This window comes from Manis pentadactyla, chromosome 9, assembly GCF_030020395.1.
Source record: "Manis pentadactyla isolate mManPen7 chromosome 9, mManPen7.hap1, whole genome shotgun sequence".
Taxonomy (NCBI): Eukaryota; Metazoa; Chordata; class Mammalia; order Pholidota; family Manidae; genus Manis; species Manis pentadactyla.
Genome location: NC_080027.1, coordinates 124284569 through 124306140, shown reverse-complemented (window position 1 = coordinate 124306140; position 21572 = coordinate 124284569). Strand labels below are relative to the sequence as shown.

At 55.0% G+C, this 21572-nt stretch overlaps 1 protein-coding gene and 1 long non-coding RNA gene across 10 annotated transcripts in view; one reads left to right on the top strand and one right to left on the bottom strand.

Moving 5' to 3' along the window:
- PPFIA4 (PTPRF interacting protein alpha 4) overlaps positions 1–21572 on the top strand; it is a 93230-nt gene that overhangs the window by 27537 nt on the left and 44121 nt on the right. The window contains exons 16-31 of one of the 8 annotated variants that reach the window (XM_036909584.2): positions 1125–1365; positions 1786–1821; positions 2034–2167; positions 2442–2608; positions 4222–4315; positions 4647–4728; positions 5284–5484; positions 6161–6223; positions 6787–6813; positions 8512–8687; positions 12202–12299; positions 12967–13142; positions 15292–15360; positions 18507–18684; positions 18870–18975; positions 19201–21510. In XM_036909584.2, coding sequence (XP_036765479.1) covers positions 1125–1365; positions 1786–1821; positions 2034–2167; positions 2442–2608; positions 4222–4315; positions 4647–4728; positions 5284–5484; positions 6161–6223; positions 6787–6813; positions 8512–8687; positions 12202–12299; positions 12967–13142; positions 15292–15360; positions 18507–18684; positions 18870–18928 — 1801 coding nt within the window. In that variant the 3' untranslated portion in view covers positions 18929–18975; positions 19201–21510. The other 7 variants (XM_036909587.2, XM_057508101.1, XM_036909588.2 and 4 more) reach the window with 7 other exon arrangements.
- On the bottom strand, positions 10475–18584 carry LOC118924647 (uncharacterized). Of its 2 annotated transcripts, none has more exons than XR_008999452.1 (4): positions 18098–18584; positions 16537–17013; positions 15369–15471; positions 10475–10564 (listed from the first exon to the last, which is right to left on the bottom strand). It is a non-coding gene; the product is annotated as an uncharacterized LOC118924647 (long non-coding RNA). The 2 variants fall into 2 exon arrangements; XR_005029689.2 differs by having other exon boundaries at positions 10501–10568.

The window sequence follows — 21572 nt, the reverse complement described above, 5'->3', positions numbered from 1 at the left end:
TCAAGGTGAGAGCTTGTAAATGCTATTGTCAGTCTTACCAGTCTCTGGGGAGGCAGCATTATTTCCATTTTATGGACAAGGGAACAGAAACCAGAGAGGTTAAGTGATTTTCCCAAAGCCACACACAGTAAGAGGCAGAGCCAGGATGCAAACTCATGTCTAACCTCTTTGAAGTATACTTTCCCCTGTCTTTGAAGAGAGTTTATCAGTGTTTATGACAAATGTCAAGGGAAAATCTGAGCTAGAGTAGGTCAGAGCTTCCAGGGCTGTAGAAGGCATCAGGTTCAGTGGTTCTTGCTTTCAGGTTTTACAGACCTGTTGCAATGGAAGCATTACGCATGCACACACACACACGCACACACACACAGGTATAACATAGGACTGCCAACTTTTGTTCTGCAAAGTAGAACATTAAAGATAACCAGCCTACAAAAGAAGGGACATTTAAAAATCCCTGTCGTTGGAAAGATGTACTCTTAGAACAGAAGCAAGTCCTGTGCTGGAAGGACACTTGGCATCTTAACATCACTGCGTGTACGTGTGTACGTGTGAGTGAGTGTACACACACTCCTCTCTGAGTGCCCCTGTGCTCATACAACACTGTCATGGTTTTCCCTGACAATGGGAAAACTCTCTCAAGAGTCAGCATCATTTAAAGGCCCTGAATTTGGGAACTGCTGACCTAGACCACTCCTGACATCAGGTGTACTGGGAAACTGAGGCCAGAGATCAAAGTGCTGGACCCAGGGTCACCCGTGTACTTAGCGGCAGGCCAAGAATTCTGATTCCCAGGAAGGCATGTATTCCACTGACATAAATGGCCTCCTTTCTCAGCAACTGCTTTTGTTAAACTGGGGAGTGTTGTCACATTAGGCCAGCTAACGAGAAAGAGAGAAATGTGTTTCTGAGCTGTAGTGGGGGAGAACCAGTTATGCACACGAGGCTTTGTAAGTCCAAGCAGTGCCAGGAACCTTCTAGGTTTGGGAAGGGCCTGTGTAGGGTTTGCCTGGGCATTGCTGTCGGCCTGGGATCACCGGGGTGAGTGCCGGCGGGGCCCCCACCTGCTGCCTCCTGCTGCTCCTTGCTGGGGCTAAGGACGAGGTCTGGTTTTGCCTGCATCCCAGGATGATCCAGGAAGAGAAAGAGTCCACGGAGCTCCGCGCTGAGGAGCTTGAGACACGAGTGACCAGTGGCAGCATGGAGGCCCTAAACCTGGCCCAGCTGCGCAAGCGTGGTTCCATCCCCACCTCTCTGACTGCCCTGTCCCTGGCCAGCGCGTCCCCTCCACTCAGCGGCCGCTCCACACCCAAGCTCACCTCCCGCAGTGCTGCCCAGGACCTCGACCGAATGGGGGTCATGACTCTGGTGAGAGTCTTGGGGCAGTTGACAGACAATCTGTCATCACCGGGCTCTGCTCTGGGGACTGGCGGAGGGAAGTTGGTGAGGCGTGGTGGGGCTCGCTTGCTCTCAGCGGGGCCCAGTGTCTCAGCCTATGATGTGTGCAGACCAGCTTGTCCAGCTGCCAACGTGGCCTGGGTTGGGGAAGGGCCTGTGTAGTGTCTTCCTCACCCTCTCCCTTGGATAAGCACAGAATGCTTAAGAAGCTCCCCTGCTGCCCACACCTCATCCCGTCTTCCAGCTTTTTTTCTGCTGTGATATTCTCTCCAGGCCTGTGTGAGGCACTGAATCCTATCTTCCCATCCTCAGACCACTGGGCTCCCCTTGGGGTTGACTTTCAGGCACCCAGAGGGTGAGTCTGGACCCACCCTTCCCTCTCTTTTCCAGCCCAGTGACTTGAGAAAGCACAGGCGGAAGCTGCTGGTAAGTGCTGCCTGGTGACCCAGTACTAGCCGGTTAATTCTCCCAGGCCCTTCCTTTGCCTTCTGCCCGGGGCCCTAGAGCCTGATCCTGAACCCAGAGAGGCCCCTAGCGCCCCCATCTGCCTTTCTCCATGCTCCCGTGCCTCGTCTGGGCTGGGTAGGCAGGCCCCAGATCCCTCCCTCTACCCCCTGACGGCTCCACTGTCTGTTCAGTCGCCAGTGTCTCGGGAAGAGAACCGAGAAGATAAAGCCACCATACAATGTGAGACCTCTCCTCCTTCCTCACCCAGGACGCTGCGGCTAGAGAAGCTTGGCCACCCAGCCCTGAGCCAGGAGGAAGGCAAGAGGTAAGTGGAGCAGGTCTCCACCCCTTCCATGTGCCTCTGGAAGGACTCCGTCTCTCCTGTCCCAGGTGTCTGAACATCTTACTTCTCTTTGAAACACCATCAGGGAAGGACATTCCCATGTCTCCTTTGGTCACCTGCTCTGATCTTAGCCCCCGTCCCCACCCCCCAACTCTGACACTTGTTGTCAGTTCCTCCTGAGGCCGAGCGCATCTTTCCTGCTGTGACTTACACACATTTCTTCTCATTCCGCCCCCTCCTGGCTGTCATCCTGCAGTGTTTTGGAGGACCCAGGCAGCACCCCCAGCAGCAGTAACAGCAGCCAGGACTCCTTGCACAAGGGCGCCAAGCGCAGGGGCATCAAGTCGGCCGTCGGCCGCCTGTTCGGGAAGAAGGAGAAGGGCAGGCTGGTGCCGCTGAGCCGGGACGGAGCCACGGGCCACGGTCTCTGCTTGCTAGCACATGGGTGCCAGTAGGGGGACCAGAAGCAGGAGGGTATCCACCTGTCTCCCAGGGGCCAGTGGGTGGAAGCCACAGGCAGGCACATTTCAGCTCCAGAGAAGCTTGGAGCTGTTTCTCAGCGGGAAGGGCTGCCCCATGAGGTGGTAGCTCCTGCATGAGAAGTGTCAGGTGGCAGAGAGATGGCAGTTTATTTGGTGTGGGGTAGAAGGGATTCCTGTATTGAGTGGGGGACAGACCTCTGAGATTCCATGTACTTGGGAGGTTTTCCGATGTACTGTGCTCAGGAGCTTCAGGGCAAATGTCTTGGTTCTTTCTTTAGGAGAGCCAGTTCTTGATAGAACTTATTTCTAGTACATTTGGCCTCCAGGACTCAAATTATCACAATGCCCAGTTATGGCTGGGTAGACATCACCTTCATAAGTGCTTGGGCCTGGTAGCTGTATTACCCCCTGGGACAATGCAGAGTTCCAGCACTTGGTTGGCATATGGTGGGTACACAGGGAATGTTAGCTGTCTTCCTTTCCCTTCTCCCAGTCCTTTCCTTTCTTCCCTCCACTCCCTTCTTCCTCCTTTCCTCATCTATGGGGTCATTTGTTCAAATGACATTTATTGTGTCACGGATGTACACAAAGCTACGTGGGAGGTGCTGAAGCAATGGTCCACATTCACGGTGCTAAGTGTTCAGCAAAGAGGAAAACTAAAGAGATGATTCCAAAACACCGTAGCGATAGCGATAGCGATAGCGATAAACTCAGGGAGCTTCTGGAACTCAGAACTCAGCTGCGTGTGGCTGGGATGCTGGGAGCGGCTTCCTCTGCTAGGCAATGCCTGGGCTGACACGTGAGGGCTAAATAGAAACGTACTTAAGCCAAGGGGAGGTGTTTGTGTGAGGGGACAGGGGCTCTGGGAAAGGCAAAGGTAGGGTGTGAGAGTTTTGTATGCAGTGGAGTGTATCCAGGTGGGGAAGGAGCAGGGGAGGATGGGGGAGAAGGGTTTGGGCCCTAGGCTCATAAGGGCCTTGCACAGTCCGATGAAGAGATTTACAAGTTCCCCCGGTGCACTGCCGAATTTCATGTAGGGGAGAAGCCTGATCAATTAGAAGGAAGGACCCTTTGGACCCAAATGCATAATTATTCCTTCGTGCACCTAGGGAAGGTGTGCATCAGTGCAGAGCCGGCTGAGGGAAGGAAAGGCAGGCTTCCTTGGATGTGGGGTGCAGCAGCACCAGCGGGGAATGGGGGGAGCACCCTTCCCTGAGTCCGGAGGGGGATGTGGCCTGGCTGTATGGGTTTCATCTGCACCTTGGTTTGGAGGAGGGATGGGTTCTCTCCGCTGCCTGGGGACGACTCTGGTCTGTCTGACTGGAAAGCACCTCCAGGGCTGAGGCTTCCATGGGGAGATCCACTCAGTGCCACTGCGGGGCCACCTGGATGCAGGAGTGTCAGGTGGCAGCTCCAGGAGCAATGGGCGCCCCCTTCAGGCCCTTTGAATAGTTGTAAGCTGAGAGCCTCCTGCTTGTCTGTTCCCCAGTCCTTGCCAAGGCCAAGTCCGGAGAAGCAGAGGGCCAGGCTGATGTGCCATCTCTTCCCTTCTAGTTTTGCTAACAGACTCCGAGCTCGGTCTGCAGGAGCCCATGGTGCCTGCCAAGCTGGGGACACAGGCAGAGAAGGACCGGCGGCTGAAGAAGAAGTAAGAGCCTCAGGCCAGGCTCTGCCAGAGTGGGTCCAGCCCCTTATCCTCTGTCCTTCCCCTGCCTTGGGGCTGAGCTCAGGCAGCCAGAGCCCAGCAAGGCCCTTCCTGAACTGAGTTGGCCTGGTCCATGTGGGCACAACGGAGGCTGGGAGATGGTGCTTAGGATGGCCTGGGGGAGCAAGAGGCCAGGGGGCTGTGGGAGAGTGACCCCAGTGGCGGGGAGCAGGGATGGTGAAGGTTAAATCTGGTACAGCCCGCAGTCCCTGGGAGAAAGCCTGGTGGAGGGAAAAGGAGGGGCTGGTGAGTCTGTTGTTTCTCTTCCTGCAAGACACCAGCTGCTTGAAGATGCCCGCAGAAAAGGAATGCCCTTTGCCCAGTGGGACGGCCCTACTGTGGTGTCCTGGCTGGAGGTGAGCCTAGACAAAGGGGTCTGCCCAGGGGTCTGGCGGGAAGAATGTGTGGGGTGGGATGAGGACTCTTTGGGCAGAGGGGGTAGTGTCCTTAGCCAGGTACCCCATACCTACCATTCAGGCTCCCTACCCCTACTCCCCAACAAACACTCATACCAGTTGCTTCGGAGGACAGAACTGATGCCACTTACTGATGCCTCACAAGTAGCTACCCTGGGATAAGGGGAACTAAATTATCACCAGGCCATAGGCTTTCACAGGAAGTCCGACTCTTTCTATAGGCTGCACCCCGGAGCCAAACACCCATGTGACGTTGGGAAAATCCCTTTAGCTTCCCAGGCTTCAGGTTTTTTCATCTGTAAAATGGGAAAGAAAGGCATTTGACAATGGCCATCTCCACGTGTCTCACTTCCTCTGCCCTGCACTTGCTGCACTTGCTGCTCGGAGTCCGTGGATGACGCCTGGGCCCTGCCCCTCTGTGTTGCCAAGCTCATGGCAGTGGGGCACAGATCCTGCAGAAGGGCTAATTTATAAAGCCGTGCCCCATATCTGCAGCTCTGGGTGGGGATGCCTGCCTGGTACGTGGCAGCCTGCCGGGCCAACGTCAAGAGTGGTGCCATCATGTCGGCCCTGTCGGACACAGAGATCCAGCGGGAGATTGGCATCAGCAATGCCCTGCACCGCCTCAAGCTCCGGCTGGCCATCCAGGAGATGGTGTCGCTGACCAGCCCCTCTGCCCCGCCCACTTCCAGGACTGTGAGTGGCCTGTCCCTCACCCAGGACATTTCCAGAAGTCCCAGAATAGTGCTGCCAAGTCTCACAGTGGTCTTGGGAAGATGGTAGCCCTGGGTCCTACCCTGTAATTGCCATCCCCACAAAGGGCTCCACCTGGTTTCCAGGAGGCAGTGACATGGATTCTAGGGGTATCCCAGCATCCATGTACCATCCATGGGCTCCATCTTCCCATCCTAGGCTGTCAACAGTTCTAGATCCTCTGGGATGTTTCCAGGACTGGACATGCTTCTGTGTTGTTAGAATGAGACTGAGGGAAACAGAGGGAGGGGCTCCTCATGAATTATGGTCCCCCAGCCTCTTCACAATAATGCAGACTATTTGGCAGGATCCACTGGGGTAAAAACCTTCCCTGTAGTCCATGCCTGCAGTCCGCCTCATGCCAGTGCACACTGGTCGTTCACATTCATTCAGGAAACAGTTGTTAGGCACTTCTCTGGGCCGGGTGCTGTGCTGACCAGTGTGGACACAGATGACAAAGGGCAGTTGCTCAGAACCGGACAGTGTGCAGAGCGGTGGGCCGGGCCTGTGGGAGGAAGGCCTAGGGGAGGTGGGCTTTGTCCTATTGTCAGGGCTCCTAGCTGGTGGGGACCCTGGGCACCCACACACAGGACCAGCTGGGGTTCCTCTCTGCCTGCAGTCTTCCGGGAACGTCTGGGTCACCCACGAGGAGATGGAAACTCTGGCAACATCCACTAAAACAGTAAGTGTGGCCTGGCCCCGGCTGTGCGGGGCTGATGACCGCCACAAGGGTGAGGGGCAGTGTGGGAAGCCAGAGGTGTGCAGTTGAGCTGATCCGAGGCTGGCGTCCTTGATGGGACTGCGTTCTGTTCTCAGGCTGTTGGGTTGCAGGAGAGAAGAGAATGGGAAGAGTCGGGGGGTCCATTCCAGGGGATCATGGGGTGCCCCTCGCTCGCTGGCATGCTGCAATGGAGGAGAGCTGGGCTTGGGGGCGCCCCGCCCTGCTGGGGGCTGGAGCCACAGAGTCCTTGCCCTTGTGTTTGATCCTTGGGGGCGGAGCGGGGGCTGGGGAAGCGTGGCCCCTTGCCACGCCTGGGTGGTGCAGAGCAGGTTTTGGCTCCCCTCTCACCACGACTACGGGCACAGGCAACAGCTTGCTGTTCTCTCCTGACCATCCCATCACGCTGTCCCGTCACCCACCCAGCTACAGGGGCTGCGGCCTTTCCCAACGGGGCCTGGGGCGGGGGCTGCGGGGTGTCCTGACTTTGCCTGTCTCCCTTGACATGCTGCACTCGCTCCTGCTAGGACAGCGAAGAGGGCAGCTGGGCTCAGGTAAGAGCCTCCCCCTAACCAGACCTGACCCTCAAGAGCTCAGCCCAGTACCCCCAGCAGGCTCTCTCCCTGGCAGGACTCGGAGTCCCAGTCGATTTAGGTTCCTCTCCGCACCCAGGTTCTCTCCTTCTAACGAAGCTCCTCCCTCCTCCCTGTCCTTTAGCCCCTTGTTCTGGTTGCTCAGGATAGCAGGGGTGGAGGCCTGGAGGGCTGCGCCCCCAGCATGCCTGCCTCTTCCCCTCAGTTTGACTCTTCCCAGGAATAATGAGACTTAGATCCAGACGAGGCCTTTTCCTCTCCCCATCCTCTCAGGGGCACCCCAGTGAGCTGGGCAAAGGCCTTGCATTTATTCACTTAGCATATTTTATTGAGCAGCTACTCGGTATTAGGCCTTCCTAGGCTCTCTGGATACAGAAGTGAACAAACTAAGCCCTCATAGAGTTTATGTTCTGGGGGAGAGATTGGCAGAAAACAAGGGCAACATGCAGGCAGCTGAAAGGGCCACGGGCAGCACTGTTACACTCACAGGGAGACCAGTCCACAGGCGCCTTGGACAGATCAGTCATGGTAAATTCACATTCACACAGTAAAACATTCAGCAGGTAAGTGGATGAATCTTAGAAATACAATGTCAAGTGCAAAACATTAAGTCCCAAAGATGTATAGAATTTTATGCTGAAACCCAAAAGCAAGTAAATCTAATAGTATATTGTTTGAAAAGTAGACATTGGTGACTGTAAAACTAAAAAATTTTTGTCATGCAAGGGAATGACAGGAACCTCAGCACAGTGGTTACCTCTAGAGGGGCAGCAGGGGACGGGAGGGGAGGAAGAGCCTAGGGGTGGATTTGACAGTGTGGATAACGTGACAGTGTCCATAGATGTTAATTTAATTTTTTTCTGCTCGAAAACAAAATATGTTACATATATTTTTACATGTGGAAATTATTAAAAAAGATAAAATAAAATTTTCAATCTAAAAAAGTCATAGTGATGAAGGGTAACTGTTAAACCTGTCTTTCTAAGGATAGGTGGTCAGGGAGGTGCCCATTTCTGGCCCAAGGAAATGTCTAAACAGAGCGGGCCTCAGGACCAGGCGGGGCGGCCCGTGGGCGAGTGTGCGGGCCAGCAACAAACGCGGGCCCTGGAGCATCTGGGGAGCACACAGCCCACGCCTCAGAGAATGGAGTGCTGGCAGGTCCTGCTCAGGCCACCATCCTTTAATTTTCCTTATGTCTTTACCAACACGGAACTCTTCTTCCTGTGGATTGTGTGAGGCCAGTTTCCCACCTGAGACCGGCCTCCTTTGCCCCTCTGCGGGTCCTCTGTAATGCAGCCTGTCCCCTGGGCTCAGCAGGCTTGAGGCTGAGTGAGCCTCAGGAAGGCAAGTCTGCCGCACGACGCCACAGATGCATTTCAGAATTCACAGGAAGGATTTCCTGTTGTCTGCTGCCTGCACTGTTGCTTCTGTTCATTAGTGTAGATCACTGATACGTGAGTGGAACCGTATCATTTTGGAATCTTAGAAAGTTGTTTCAAATCCCCACCTCCCACTACTCCCAGCCCCTTAGTGAAACTAGCTGAAGTTTTATTGGCTTGCTATGGAGGACGGAGTAATGTTTCTCTCAGCCAGCTGTGCCAGCTGCGACCTGCTGGCGGAGATTTCCTTCCCCTTAGCCTCTGCCCCTTACTCCCCCAGACCCTGGCCTATGGCGACATGAACCACGAGTGGATCGGGAATGAGTGGCTTCCCAGCCTGGGGCTTCCCCAGTACCGCAGCTACTTCATGGAGTGCCTGGTGGATGCCCGCATGCTGGACCACCTCACCAAGAAGGACCTGCGGGTACACCTGAAGATGGTGGACAGCTTCCACCGGTGAGCGGGCTGGAGCTGGGCCACCCCTGACATGGGGCTCCCCAGGCTGGGCTGGGAGAGGTTCTGTCTCCAGGAAAAGAAGTGCCTCCGTCTCTCAACATGACCTGGACGGTCACAGGGCTCCCTCTTTCCAAAGCTGACCCACCTCTCATCCTACAGTTTGAGGATTTGGTCCTCACACCTCCAGCCCTTAAGACACAGAAAGTCATTTCTCTTTAGCTTCACTTTCTTGGACGTATCCCCCCTAAGTCTGAGTTTCATTGCTTGCCTTTGGGCTTGCTGACTTCTCTCTGTTTACTCCTTGAAGACTCCAACTGAACCCAGCGTCCAGTTTAGGTGTCGAATTCCTTCTAAGCCGAAAGGTCTTTCAGGGCCTTGCCCTGCCAACATCCCAGATCTGCACCTCTCAGCTTTGAACTCATGTCCTTTCGTACAGGCTGTCATTCAGTCCTTTCGTCTTCCTGCTGGAAAGATCTGTTTAAAAGTGTGTGCAACGGAGGTCCCCAACTGGCAGCCTGTGGGCAGAGCTTGGCCCATAGATGTGTTTTGTTTGGCCCACACAGTATTTTTAAAAGTATGAATTTACTTGCCAGTATTTAAACACTAGGAAATTCTACACAAAATTCTAGATGTCTGGCTTCTCTTGAAAAATTGAAAGCTCTGTTGACACATTCTAGCATGGAGATGACCAGCTGGACCTGAGGGCTGGCAGCCCTCCTCAGATGAGCCTCCGGGTCCTCCCCACCCCCTGCAGCCTGCTTCTCTCATTTGCATTACGTGCTGGACCCCAGGAGGCATTTGGGTTGGAGAGCAAGGTGGGTGGTAGTGCTTCCAGGAATTGACAGCTTTTAGGAAACTTTAGCATCCGGCCTCACATCACAGGCTGCTGTTTGAGCCAGGTCTTCTGTTTTTTACGTCTAACGCCCACTGCAGGAGAGTGTGGGCCTGTCTCACATGTGCTGGGTGCCAGCCTGCTGGGAAGTGGCACGAGCTGGCGCTTGAACCCGGGAGAGTGGGTGATGGGACAAGGTTGGGGCGGGGATGTGTGGCTTTTCAAGGTTTTCTTGGGGGCCTGCAGATGTCTCTTGGTCTCTCTGACTCGCAAACCACAGAAAGTTAAATCTGGAAGGGATCTGGTTAGTCTCCCCATTTTATGCCTGGGCAAATGGGGGCAGAGGGAGGAGCAGCAGCCCAGGGCGCCCCGGTATGGAGTGGAGTGCAAGTCTCCTGACTGAAGTCCACTCCTCTTGCCGCCACCCTGGAGAGCCTCCTACGCTGGGGCTCCCAGCTGCGTCCTCCCTCAGCGCCAGCCCTCTCTCACCACCAGGGCTGGAAGGGAATCTTTGTCTCTGTCCCAGAGGCTGCCAGGCTCAGCCACACCTGTCCCCTCCTCAGTGATTGATAGGGCCGAGGAGGAAATGCCATTCCCTGCCCACCCTGGATGTGCCTGGCCTGCTAGAGGCCCTCAGCCCAGCCCCTCCCCGCACGGGGACGTCCCCTGCCTGACCCTCTGCCCAGGCCCCTGGAGGGACTCTCAGCCTGTTCACATGGTTCTGAGTTCAGCTCTAAATCTCCAATATTCAGGTTTTCTATAGCATTTCCACATTCCTTACCTCAGCTCTGTATACACCTGGTTTTATTCTATTCCACTTAACATTTCATAACCACGTTCTAGCTTTAAAAATTCTTTTAAATCAGAACTTTTTATGACAAGAAAGGGATTTTTATAAATTCTCCTCGTTCAGCTGGGGAAAACAAGTCCAACAGAGATGAGTGTCACCAGGTCACTCAGCCAGGTGGTTACAGAACAGAGCCAACATCCTTCTTTCTTGATGCCCAGCTCAGAGCATAGTGTTCTATGGAGGTTTCCTGGAGGACTTCCTATGTGGGTTGGAGAACCAGCACACGCAGTAATCAGCAATGTCCTCCTTACAGCGGGGCCGTTGCTGAGTGTTCCGATGTCCCAGAGGCTGCGCTAAGCCCTCCCATTGCACAGTCACCCTTAAGGCTCATTGCAGCCCTGCCAAAGTATGACCCCATCTCATATTTGCTGAGTGCCACCCAGCTGGGAAGCGGCAGAGCTGGCATTCAAACCCAGGTTGGTCTGCGTTAAGACCTTTGTATTTTGCAGTGCTGGCAGCAGCTTTGAGAGTCATGAACCACACTGAAAATCATTGAAATTAAACAAGAGGCATTTCCGTTTAGGAGGTGTATGCTCTTCTGCCCCCACCAGTGGACCAAAGCTTAAACCAGTGACTTGAGCAATGAATGGGTGCCCTGAGCCAGAGATGAGTTCCTAGAAGTGCCATCTCTGAGCTGCAAGGGGTGGTTCTAGGCAGAAGGGCTGCCTGGGCAGAGCTAAGGGGAGAAAAGGAGGGCTAATTGAATCTTACAAAGCAATGGCCTCAATAGTAGAATGAGAAGCAGTGGGAGTTGGCAGGCACCTTCTATTCTACTCCATTTTATAGATGACAAAACCCAGAGAGGCTGAGTGACAGAGCAGCATTAACGTTAAGGAAGCCTACTGCTGTGAAAGCTGCCTGAGAGGCAGTGAGCTCCTTGTCATGAGAGGTGTTTGTGCAGAAGACTCATGCTATTCAGAAGGCTGCTGCAGGGGGCGTCCTTTAGATGGGAGCTTGGGCTGATGGCCTGTGGAGTCCCTTCTAACCTACAGATTCTATGGCTCTTGGCCTGGCTTAGTTATTATTTCTAGAGTACTTACTCTACACCTGCTGCTCTTTACATACGTTTAGTACCTCCTGTGAATTTTTTTACTTCATTCATTAGGCATGGATGGCATTTACTCTGTGCCAGGCACTATTCTAGGGGTTTGAGAAACACTGGGGAACTAAACCCATTCCCAGTCCTCATGGAGTATACATTCTAACTGGGAGAGACAGACAAGGAACAGTAAATATATAGTATGTTAATAGATAAAGAGTGTGAGGAAAGAAATTAGATCAGGGTGAGGGGGTTGGGAGTGTGGGCTGGGGTTGGTGATGGCAATTTTAAATCACATGGACAACTGACTGTTGAGTTGAGAAGATGACACTTGCGCAAAGACTTAAAAGAGATAAGGGGGTGAGCCATGCAGCAGTCGGTGGGGGAAGGTTGTAGGCAGTGCAAAGGCCCTGAAATGCATAGGCCAAGTGAGGAACAGCAGGGGTGTCAGTGTAAGGGGGCAAATCAGGGAGCATCTTGTAAGCCACTGTAGGGACTCCAAGTGAAACGGGGGTACAAAGGAATATCTGTAGGGGTCTTTGTCATTCTAGTGCTGGGTGTGTGTGTTGGGGAGGTAGGCATGTGGCTTCAGTCATAGAACTTTCCTTCCATCAGTCAGGCCCACTCCCAGGCCGAGAGGAAGGACACGGGTAAGCAGAGAGAGAGAAGTAGCCTTGGGATGGACCGCACCCAAGCCCTGGGAGAAGGAGCACGTGGGCCGGAGTGCTCTTTGTGCCGGGGGACGTAGCCCTGGACGTACCGAGGCTCTAGCTCAGGGACTGTGTGCCTGCAGAACCAGTCTTCAGTATGGCATCATGTGTCTGAAGAGGCTGAATTATGACCGGAAGGAGCTGGAAAAGAGGCGTGAGGAAAGCCAGCACGAGATGAAGGGTAAGCCTGCCGGGCTCAGTGGTCTGAGGGGTGGGAGGAGGGGAGAGGTGGGGCTGCCTCGCTGATTCCTGCCATGGGCTGAGCAGAGGGAGAGGGGGCGTTCTGTGCCTCAGATCTGAGGGTATCTGAGAGATCAGAGAGGGAGGAGACAGCCCCGACCCTAGGGAGCTCCCGGTCTGCTGAGGGAGACAGAGCCCATGCCCCAAGGACACTGGTGGACAAGAAATAGCGCCTGCCCAGTCAGCTGTACCTCCTCCCGCCAGACAGTGGCCACCAGCTGGACACATGCAGGGACTTCCCAGGACAGTGCCCTCTCTGGTGTGAGAAAGTGGTCGTGAAACTTGGCAAGCTGGGTAGGGGTGGGCAGGAAAGAGGCAGGTCTAAGAAGAGACTTCTGCAAAGGTGGAAAGAATAAGAAGAGGGCCATCCCAGCTTGGGGGTCAGGTAATGGCCTGTGCAAGGGCTCTGGGGAGGAAGCCAGGAAGCTGGTGGCCTGCCCCTGAGTCTGGCAGGCTGGCAGGGATGGAGTGAGGTGGGGCAGGTTCTCCAGGAGCCCAGGCACCAGTAGCCTGGAGCTGTGGGTCTAGGGAGCTCTGTTTCTGTCCCTAGAGGGGCCTCAGCCAACTCTCCTGTCTCATTCTGCCCCTTCCCTTCCCCTGCCCTCCAGATGTGCTGGTCTGGACCAATGACCAGGTGGTTCACTGGGTCCAGTCTATTGGGCTTCGGGACTATGCGGGGAACCTGCATGAGAGTGGCGTGCACGGTGCCCTGCTGGCTCTGGATGAGAACTTTGACCACAACACTCTGGCCCTGGTCCTCCAGGTCCCCACGCAGAACACCCAGGTTGGTGTCGCTATAATCGGTCAATCTCAGTCTCTCCCTCTCCCAGCTCTCTTGCTCTCTTACATGCACAGGTTTACAGATTTGTAGGGGGCTTTCCTGGGGCCTGATCCAGAGGGAATCACAGTGTCCTCAAACCTCCAGGCGGTTCCTGTGCATAACCCAGCTCCTGGGAAACAAATGTCCTTCACATACGGAGCACCCTGAGCAGAGGCCCAGATAGGTGCAAATTCCCTCCCTGTACGGGCACCCGCTCTCCTCCCAGCCCCATCTTTGCAGCTGAGACTCTGTGCCTCCCTCTTCCTCAGCCTGCTTTTCTGACCTGACTTTTTTTAAGAAGAGAACTAGCCCTGGGGTGTGAAGAGACCAGAAAGTCCCTGTCGCCTTTGTCTTCCACCCTTGGGGTCTGCTCCTGGGGCCTCAGGCTAAGAAAGCTCAGTATATCAAATAGCAGCCCAGAGCCTCTCCATGCCGGGGCTCTGTCTCCCTGTCAACAGCTCTGAGGCTTAGACATCTCCTTAAATTACATTTCATAATTATGATGGAGCTGTCATCCAAGAATATATCTAGATTCTCTTGAACCTATTTATCTGTTTGGACTTTCTGACTTCCTGGAGTAATGGACTCCAGAAGTCCTACCTGCTGTACCAAGTGCTTCCTGATAGTATTCGTCCTAAATATGCCCCACTGGGCTCCCCCTGGGGGAGGGAACTACCCTGTCCTAAACTCCTAGGTTAGGTAAGGGTGTTGGATTTGACCAGCTACCACCTTTAGTGACCTCATAAACTCCGATTGGGTTGCTTCTCCGTCCAAGCCTTTGTCCCTCCAGACAAAGTGGTCTTAATTCTTTTAGCCTTTCCTCATATAGACTCGCTTCCGTGCCCTGATCACTTTAGCTGCCCTTGTCTGGACTGTTTGCAGCTGTCAGGTCTCTTGAAATGCAGCCACCAAAGCTGCCCAAGCTATTCTGGGAGCAGACGCGCTTCGGCTCGTGCGAGGATAGTGCTGTGTTGGCTCGTGGTTTGGGGTGGCACGGTGGCCTTTTGGGGGTGACTGGCAGCACACAGGGCCAGTGTGTCCTACAGGCTGTCTGCAGTGACCCCCCCGCCGCCAGCTGGTCAGAACAGATAGCACAGATCCCCTGGTTCTCTTAGAAGAGCTTGGATTTCCCCCAGAGGCAGCTGTTCTCTCCTTGCCCACCTCCACCTTGTCTGCTGCTTTCTTGCCCCACTCACAGCTTTGTGAGATGTTTCTGAAGTTTATGAGTGACGCCTTCACCTGTCCCTGTCCCTACCCAGAGGAGCAGTGTCACCTGGATACTTGGACAGTGTGCTGTGCTTTGCCTCTCCACCTGTTTGTAAGAATATTACGTTCCCAAGACTGTCCTTGTGGAACCGATGGTTAATATCTCCCACCCAGAAACGGGCTTGTTTTTCCCCATCTTTTGTTTCCTGTCTTGGAATGCACCCAGTTTTGTGGCTAGCCATGCATCTGTAAACAACAGCGGGGTGCCTGTCTGCTGCTTTCTAACCTGTCTGAATTTCCTGACCCAGTCATTTGGCTTTGCTATTAGAGGCAGTGGGAGCTCACACCATATGAACCCTTCATCAGAAATGGTTACAAATATCTGGTGGCAGTTTTGAAAACTTTCTTGTTTCAGGCTTTCCCCAATCTCCGAATGAGTCAAGCCCCTAGGAGGCCTGGAGAAGGCCACTCAGCTCAAGAGCCGCCAATACCCACAACTGAGCAGACTTCCTCACTTAAAGTTTTGATGCGGAGCCTTATGGAATATGTTTCTTTAAATAAGTTAAATTCTTATTATCCATGGTCTACACGCTTCTTTTCCCCTCTAGAAAGGTAGTAAGGCATGATTTTCTCTTATACACAAAATGTGGGTTTTTCCCCATGTAGGTGAAGTGTGTCCATCCATGTGTTCTGTGATCCTGCTTGTTAAAAAGATTAGTTTTCTAATTTGCTCCATATGAAAGAATCCTAAGGGTTACAGCTCCACTTCCAAGAGGACACTGAGGTCTGTCTGCTTAAAGAAGCAGCGTCCAGCGAGGCTGCTGGGTTAAACGCACTAGCAGTTCCATCCCTGCCCCGGGGCTCACAGGGGTCATTAACTGTGCCCCTCCCACCCTGTGGACTCCAGGCACGCCAGGTGATGGAGAGAGAGTTCAACAACCTGTTGGCTTTGGGCACAGACCGGAAGCTGGAGGATGTAAGTACCCGCCTGTGAATTTGGGGCCCTGGGGGCTCGGTCACTGTTGGTTCATTCATTGGATTGAAGTTCCTGAGTTCTGCTTCCTTGGGCCGAGGGTTCCTGGGCAGCCTAAGTAAGAGAGGAGAGCCGTGGGGGACAGGCGACCCTGGGGAGGCTGGCCCAGGCCCAGCCAGGAAACTGCTTCCTTGTACCAAAGCTGTAGGCTGCTCTCTGTGCCACCTCCAGCATCCCCCCACACTATGCCCCAGCCTCCTGACTACACAGGATCAGGGGTCCCCAGAGGCCACCCTCACAGTGCAGTGGCATGGCCGTTTGGAGGGAGACCTTCTAGGACGTCTGGTCAGTGTATGGCAGGCTGGCTCGCCTGCTCCTCGGTGCAGCTAATGGGCTTTATCATCCCAGCTTTCTCTCTGGTTTCACTCTTGCGTCTCCCTCATGCCAAGCTAAGGTTTCCCCTCTGGGCCTCGCACACTGAAATGGCAGTTCCTTCTCCTGGTGCCATCAGGCCTTCCCCTGGAGTTTAGGCTGTACTGTGACTGGGAGACCCCTGAATTCCGAGCCAGGGTGCGCCCCTTGGGACGCCCGCAGGAGCGCACTTGCTTCCTGAGGCCGCACCGTCTCCTCAGCCCCACCCCAGCCCTTCCTGTCACTCACCTTGCCTGCCCTTGCCTGCCAGGTCTGCAGATGAGACACTCTCAGCAATACACATGATTTGTAGAGGGACGTTTTCTTCACAGAGTGCCTTGAAATGTGGGGTGTGTTGTATTTATGTACACACACAATATACATTGTAGGGAAGATAATATGTATTGTGTGTGTGTGCGCATTTGCATTCCAGTCAAGGAGATGAATGAACTGACAGGCCCTCCCCACACCAAGCTGTCCCCACTATCTGAGATCTTAATTTTCCCGCTGCTCCTGCAGTGTGGCCCCTCCTATTCTCACCATACCTAGAATCTCAGCTTCTTTTGATGTCTGGAAAAATGACTCCCATATGTGTTAGTATGGTGCTGTCTAACTTAGAAAACTACTTATTCCTTCAATCCTTACAAAAATATTCTTTGGAAGCCCACTCTGCACCAGGAATTGGGTGATGCATGGTACTGCTGTGGTCACAGGCTGTATGCTGACAATGTCATCTATTAGGAACTAGAACTCAAAGAGGTAACTTACCTTCTGTCACCTGCTGATGCGTGGCAGAGCGGGACTGAGGCAGAAGGGTGTCTGATTTCTGTGCTCTTTCCCCTACATCCTGCTGCTTCCTGGAAGCACATGGAGCAGCCTATCTGGCTTCAGACATTAGGTGGAGTTACTGAGCAGGTGATGTCATCTTGGCAGCACGAAGGGCTTTCTGGGATGCAGCTAGTATGGGGCTGAAGAGGACTGGTTCTTGCAGGAAGCTTAAAGGAGAAGGCCAGGTCCTGGGAATAAGTAAGATTTTTGGTGGTGGATGTGGGCAGATGGGAGGCTAGAGATCCAAGAAGACTGCAGACTGCCTCCTGTCCAGCCATCTCGCACACCATCACAGCCTTGAGCTGTCTCTTCCCAGCTGTTTCCTCTGTCGTTCTGGTTAGCAGTTTCCCCTCTCATACTTGAAGGTCCTGGAGGGCTGCATCCAATTCTCTTCTACTCAGGAGCAGGACTCAAGAGCTGTAAGGAGGGGAGCGGAAAGAGTATCTGACTATGAGGGGTGTGGGAGGAATACAGAAGCAGGTCCTTAGGGTTGGCCTAAGGTGGAAAGGGAGAGAATGAGAGAGATGAGGGTGGGTAGGTGGGGTGGGGATGAGAGAGAGAGAAAGGGAAAGGGCTCTGGGCTGGACTAAGGGCAGGATCATGCGAAGGACAGAAATAATGAGGAGAGTTCCTGATGAATTCAGGGCTGGGATGCCTGCATAGGAAGCCAGCTGCCCTCCATTCACTTAACATATATTTGTTGTCTATAATGTTCACTGGGCATACTCAGGGGTGCGGATACATTAGTTGGAACAAAAAACATCATGGTTTCTGTCCCATGGAGTGTAGAATTTGAAAGAGAGAGGGAGAGAGAGGGATAGAGGAGGAGAGCGAAAGATTAATGAGTCAATCTCATAAATATGTGTAAAAACCACCCCAGGACAAGTGCAATGACAAGAGGCACATGGTGCTAAGAACGATGGGAGCATCGGCCTCCTCAGGGCCCGGGCAACAAACCCTACGGGTTGGGGCTGGGAGGGTTCGTGGAGGCTCCGCCTAGCGGGTTAGCGTCCCTTGTTCCTGCTGGTAGTGCTCTGCCTGTGCGTCGTGGTGGAGGGAGATCAAGCATGGCTGTAGGCAGGGTGGGGTGGGCATGGGGATGTGGCTTTTGTAGAGGAGCGTCCTGTAGGGTTATGGCTCTGGATGCCCTTTGGCGGAGAGAGCTGTTTGGGGGCTTGGCTGGCATACGGAGGCTGCCCCTGTCCTTTGGAAGAGCCTGCCTCTGATTGGCCATTGGCCTGACCTGTCACTCTCAGGCTGCTCTCACCTGATCCATTAGGGATAGGCAGCCTGGGAAAGAGGTGGGGCAGATAAGTTATTCTTATTTTACTGGAAAGGAAAGTGAAGCTCAGAGAGGTCACTTAACTTACCCAGGGTCACACAGCGAGTAAAATGGAAACCAGGTCACCTCACTCCCGACCCAGTGCTCTTCCAGCATATAGGGCTGCAGCTATACCGTGGGCAGGAGGAGGTGGATGGGGGCTGGCTGGTGACCACTTACCGCAGGATGAGGCCAGGAAGAGGAATACTTGAAAAGTCAGTGGCCCCCTGAAGTCTAGTTTGAGATGACTGGAGTGGATTGGGGAAACAGATCAACTGCAGGATGATGACAGATCTGACTAGACCTCCCGGTCCTCCCCTCCCCACTGTGCTTCTCCCACCCTGGAGATGGGAAATCTCAGTTTCAAGGGCCGCTGGGAGTCATCCACTTAAGCCAGATTAATTTTGCAGATGGAAAAACTAAGGGCCAGAAGGGGGTGCTTATTCTCCCTTCTTTCTTTCTTTGCTCCCTTCTTTCCAAAGGGACAGGAGTGGTACCCCTAGACCCAAACATGACTGCCCTTCCCCCAGGCAGGGAGTGAGGGTGGCAATTCCAACACACTTGGCCTTTGCGTGTCCCCCTGGTGCAGGGGGAGGACAAGGTGTTCCGCCGCGCGCCCTCCTGGAGGAAGCGCTTTCGGCCGCGGGACCCCCACGGCGGCGGCATGCTCGGCGCCTCGGCCGAGACGCTCCCGGCGGGGTTCCGCGTGGCCACCCTGGGGCCCCTGCAGCCTCCGGCGGCCCCGTCCAAGAAGATCCTGCCTGAAGGTGAGGGGCCTGCGGCCCGGGCTCGGTCCTGCGTAGGCCCCTGGGCGGCGGGGCGGGGCGGGGCTGGCGCTCGGTGCGGCGGAGGCGGGCGCCCCGCGGGCTGGGGCCGAGCGGCACTAACCGGGCAGGGCGTGGGCGCCACTAACCCGCCGTTCTGTGTTCTCCCCGGCCGCGACCGCCCCCAGCCGGGATGGCGGGGGCGCAGAGACTGGAGACCTCCACGGTTCGGACCTACTCCTGCTGACCCCGCCTCCCGGCCCGGGCCTGACGGGGGTCTGCCCGTGGCGCGGGGTAAGTGCGCCGGGCCTCCCCGCGCGCCTGCCCCCTGCCGCGGCCTGGCCCCGCCGCTCCAGCCCTGCTCGCGCCCCGCCCCGCTTGTCCTAACCGCTCCTCTGGCCGTGGGCGCTTCGCTCGTGCAAGCACACCGCGGATGCCTTGCGACCCCGGTTTCCCAAGGAAAGACCCCCCGGCTCATCATGCAATGCCTCTCTCTGTCTCTCTGTCTCTGTCTCGCAGCTCACTCCCACTATCTGTACGGACACATGCTCTCCGCCTTCCGGGACTAGCCACGGCCCCAGACAAGGCCCCCAGCGCGGGCCACCGCCTCCTGGGTTTCACCAGCTGGCCGGCCCTGACTCCTCCTGCTCGTTCCCCCGCCTCTCACGGCTCCTGGTCGCATCTGTGACTTCCCAGTTGCCCTGGACCTCGGAATATACTCGTCCACCCCCTCAGCATCCCACTACCCTGGGGCCCCTGGGGTCCCACCCTGTGCCCTTTGTCAGTCTCTTGTGGGTGTGGCTGGGTCTCCCCGTGGTCTCACCCGATTTGCCTTTGCTTGGGACTCTGGAGGGAGGGAGAGGATGGCAGCCCAGGGTGGGTGTGACTCCACCCTCCCTCTTCTGGGCCCAGCCTGGCCTGGCAGGACTGCCACTGCCACCAGAGACCAGGACACCACACCAAGGGCTGGGGATAGTTCTTCCAAGAAAAGGGCACTAAAGACTTTGCCCCGTCTGGGTACTTCTCCTTCAGGTCCCTACCCACGTCCCAGCATTGCCCCTCCCTCAGCTCCTCTGTCCAACTGTGCCTCCTGCCTCCAGGCCTACTTGGGGGCCAGGAGAGCTGCAGAAGGCCCATTGTCCTTCAGGATGGCGAGGCTGGGGAGGAGGAAGGCTAAGGGGGAGATGCCGGGCCCTTGCTTCATCTCAGGAATCCCAAGTGTGAGTTTGGGAAGAATCTGAGAGAAATGAGCCTCTGAGCTTTGGGCCAAGCATAAGGATATTTCGTGAAACTCTCAGCCCTCCCACCCAGTGAGAGGTGCAGGCAGGCTGGCTGGAGGGCGAGCCAGTGGCCTGTGCCAGCCTTAAGCCCAGAGGACAGTGGGAATGCCTTCTGCCCCAGCTGCAGGGTAGAGATGCTGCTGGGCTGGGGGACTGTGTTGCTCTTGCTCTGGCACAGAACAGAGCTAACCATGCACTGCCAGGGATGCTCCCAGAGTCCTTCCTGTGCTGTCCCCACCTGCCCTGCTGCTTTAGGAATCCAGCCCATAGGCGAACCCGATGGGTGGGTTGAATAGACCTTGACTTTCAAATCAGGTTTGGAAAAAAGGTAGTCCGAGGCTTCTTCCGCTGTGTTCTGGGGAGAAATACATCTTCCTCTTCAGGGAGTCATGTCCCAGATGCAGGAAATCCAATGTTAGTGAAGATCCTCACTCTCCTGCTTATCCTCAAATTGCCCGCATCTTGTTCAGGTTCTTTTAGTGTGTGGGGATTGCCTCCTCCAGAAATTCCTGAGACATGCCAGCCTTCACCACTTTGTGTTTCCCAGCAGCATGATGGGGTATAGGTCCTGGTTTGGTAGGAATGTCATTCTGTCCTCTTCTCACACCTCCTCATTCTGCCAAGGTGCCTGGAAGTGTTTGGGACCCAAGTTCAGAGGGAATTGACAGAACCCAGGGCTTCCTCCAAGTGAGAGGATAGGAAGTGTCTGGCCATGCTTCCTGGAGAGGCTGGCATGGTGCCCTCCTGCAGGTGGCCAAGCAGCTGGCTTGCAACCCAACCGACTTGGCTTCTGGTGGGGGCTGGGCTAGCAGGTGGGATAATGGGTCAGAGCAGCCTGTCTGGGGGAGCAGTGGTGGAGCCATGGCAGTGCAGTACCCAGAGCCGCTGCTGCTCCTCAGCAGAGGAGGGTCCCCTGGTGGGGGGCTGTGTGAGCTCCCCAGGTGTGGGTAAGGCAGCCGCCTACACTGGCTCTCTCTCATTGCACCCTGCCTTCCCTGTCAGGGTGGGGCAGAAAGTGTTCTTAAGCAGAGAATGAACTGCATGGAGAGGAAGAGCCCCTATCTCTGTGTAATGGGTGTTAAGATTGTAGAGACTCTTCAGATTCCTAAGATGGGTGGAGTTGGGGACGACAAAGTCATTTGAATTCTTCAGAGGGCTCTTGATGGACTAGCTGAGTGGGAGATTCAACCCTGGCCCCTTCTGCACTACTTTTCCCCATCATGGTTGGTCATTTCATAAGGTGGCAGCTGGTGGGACCCGGGCCGTTCAGGGCACCTGAGGGAGCATGTGCGCAGGTGACGGAGAAGCGAAGCCCGCGCATAGAGCGGTGGAGGGCTGTAGTTTTGGTGTAACCCCTTGCCTCACAGTCGATATATTTTTTATCGGAGTCACCAATGAGCTGAGCCCCTCCCCAGCCTCCTGTACATCGTCAGGCCCTTCTCCGTACCGTCCCGGCGCAGTGCATCAGGAGTGGGTGTGTGGGTGTGTGTGAGTGTGCGTGTGGTGCATATGTGCCAATAAACAACCTGGTTTTCAGGCAGCGTACAAATGGCTCTGGTCTTTCTTAGAACTTCGAGCTCACCTGCCACGTTGAACTTCTTTCACAGTCCT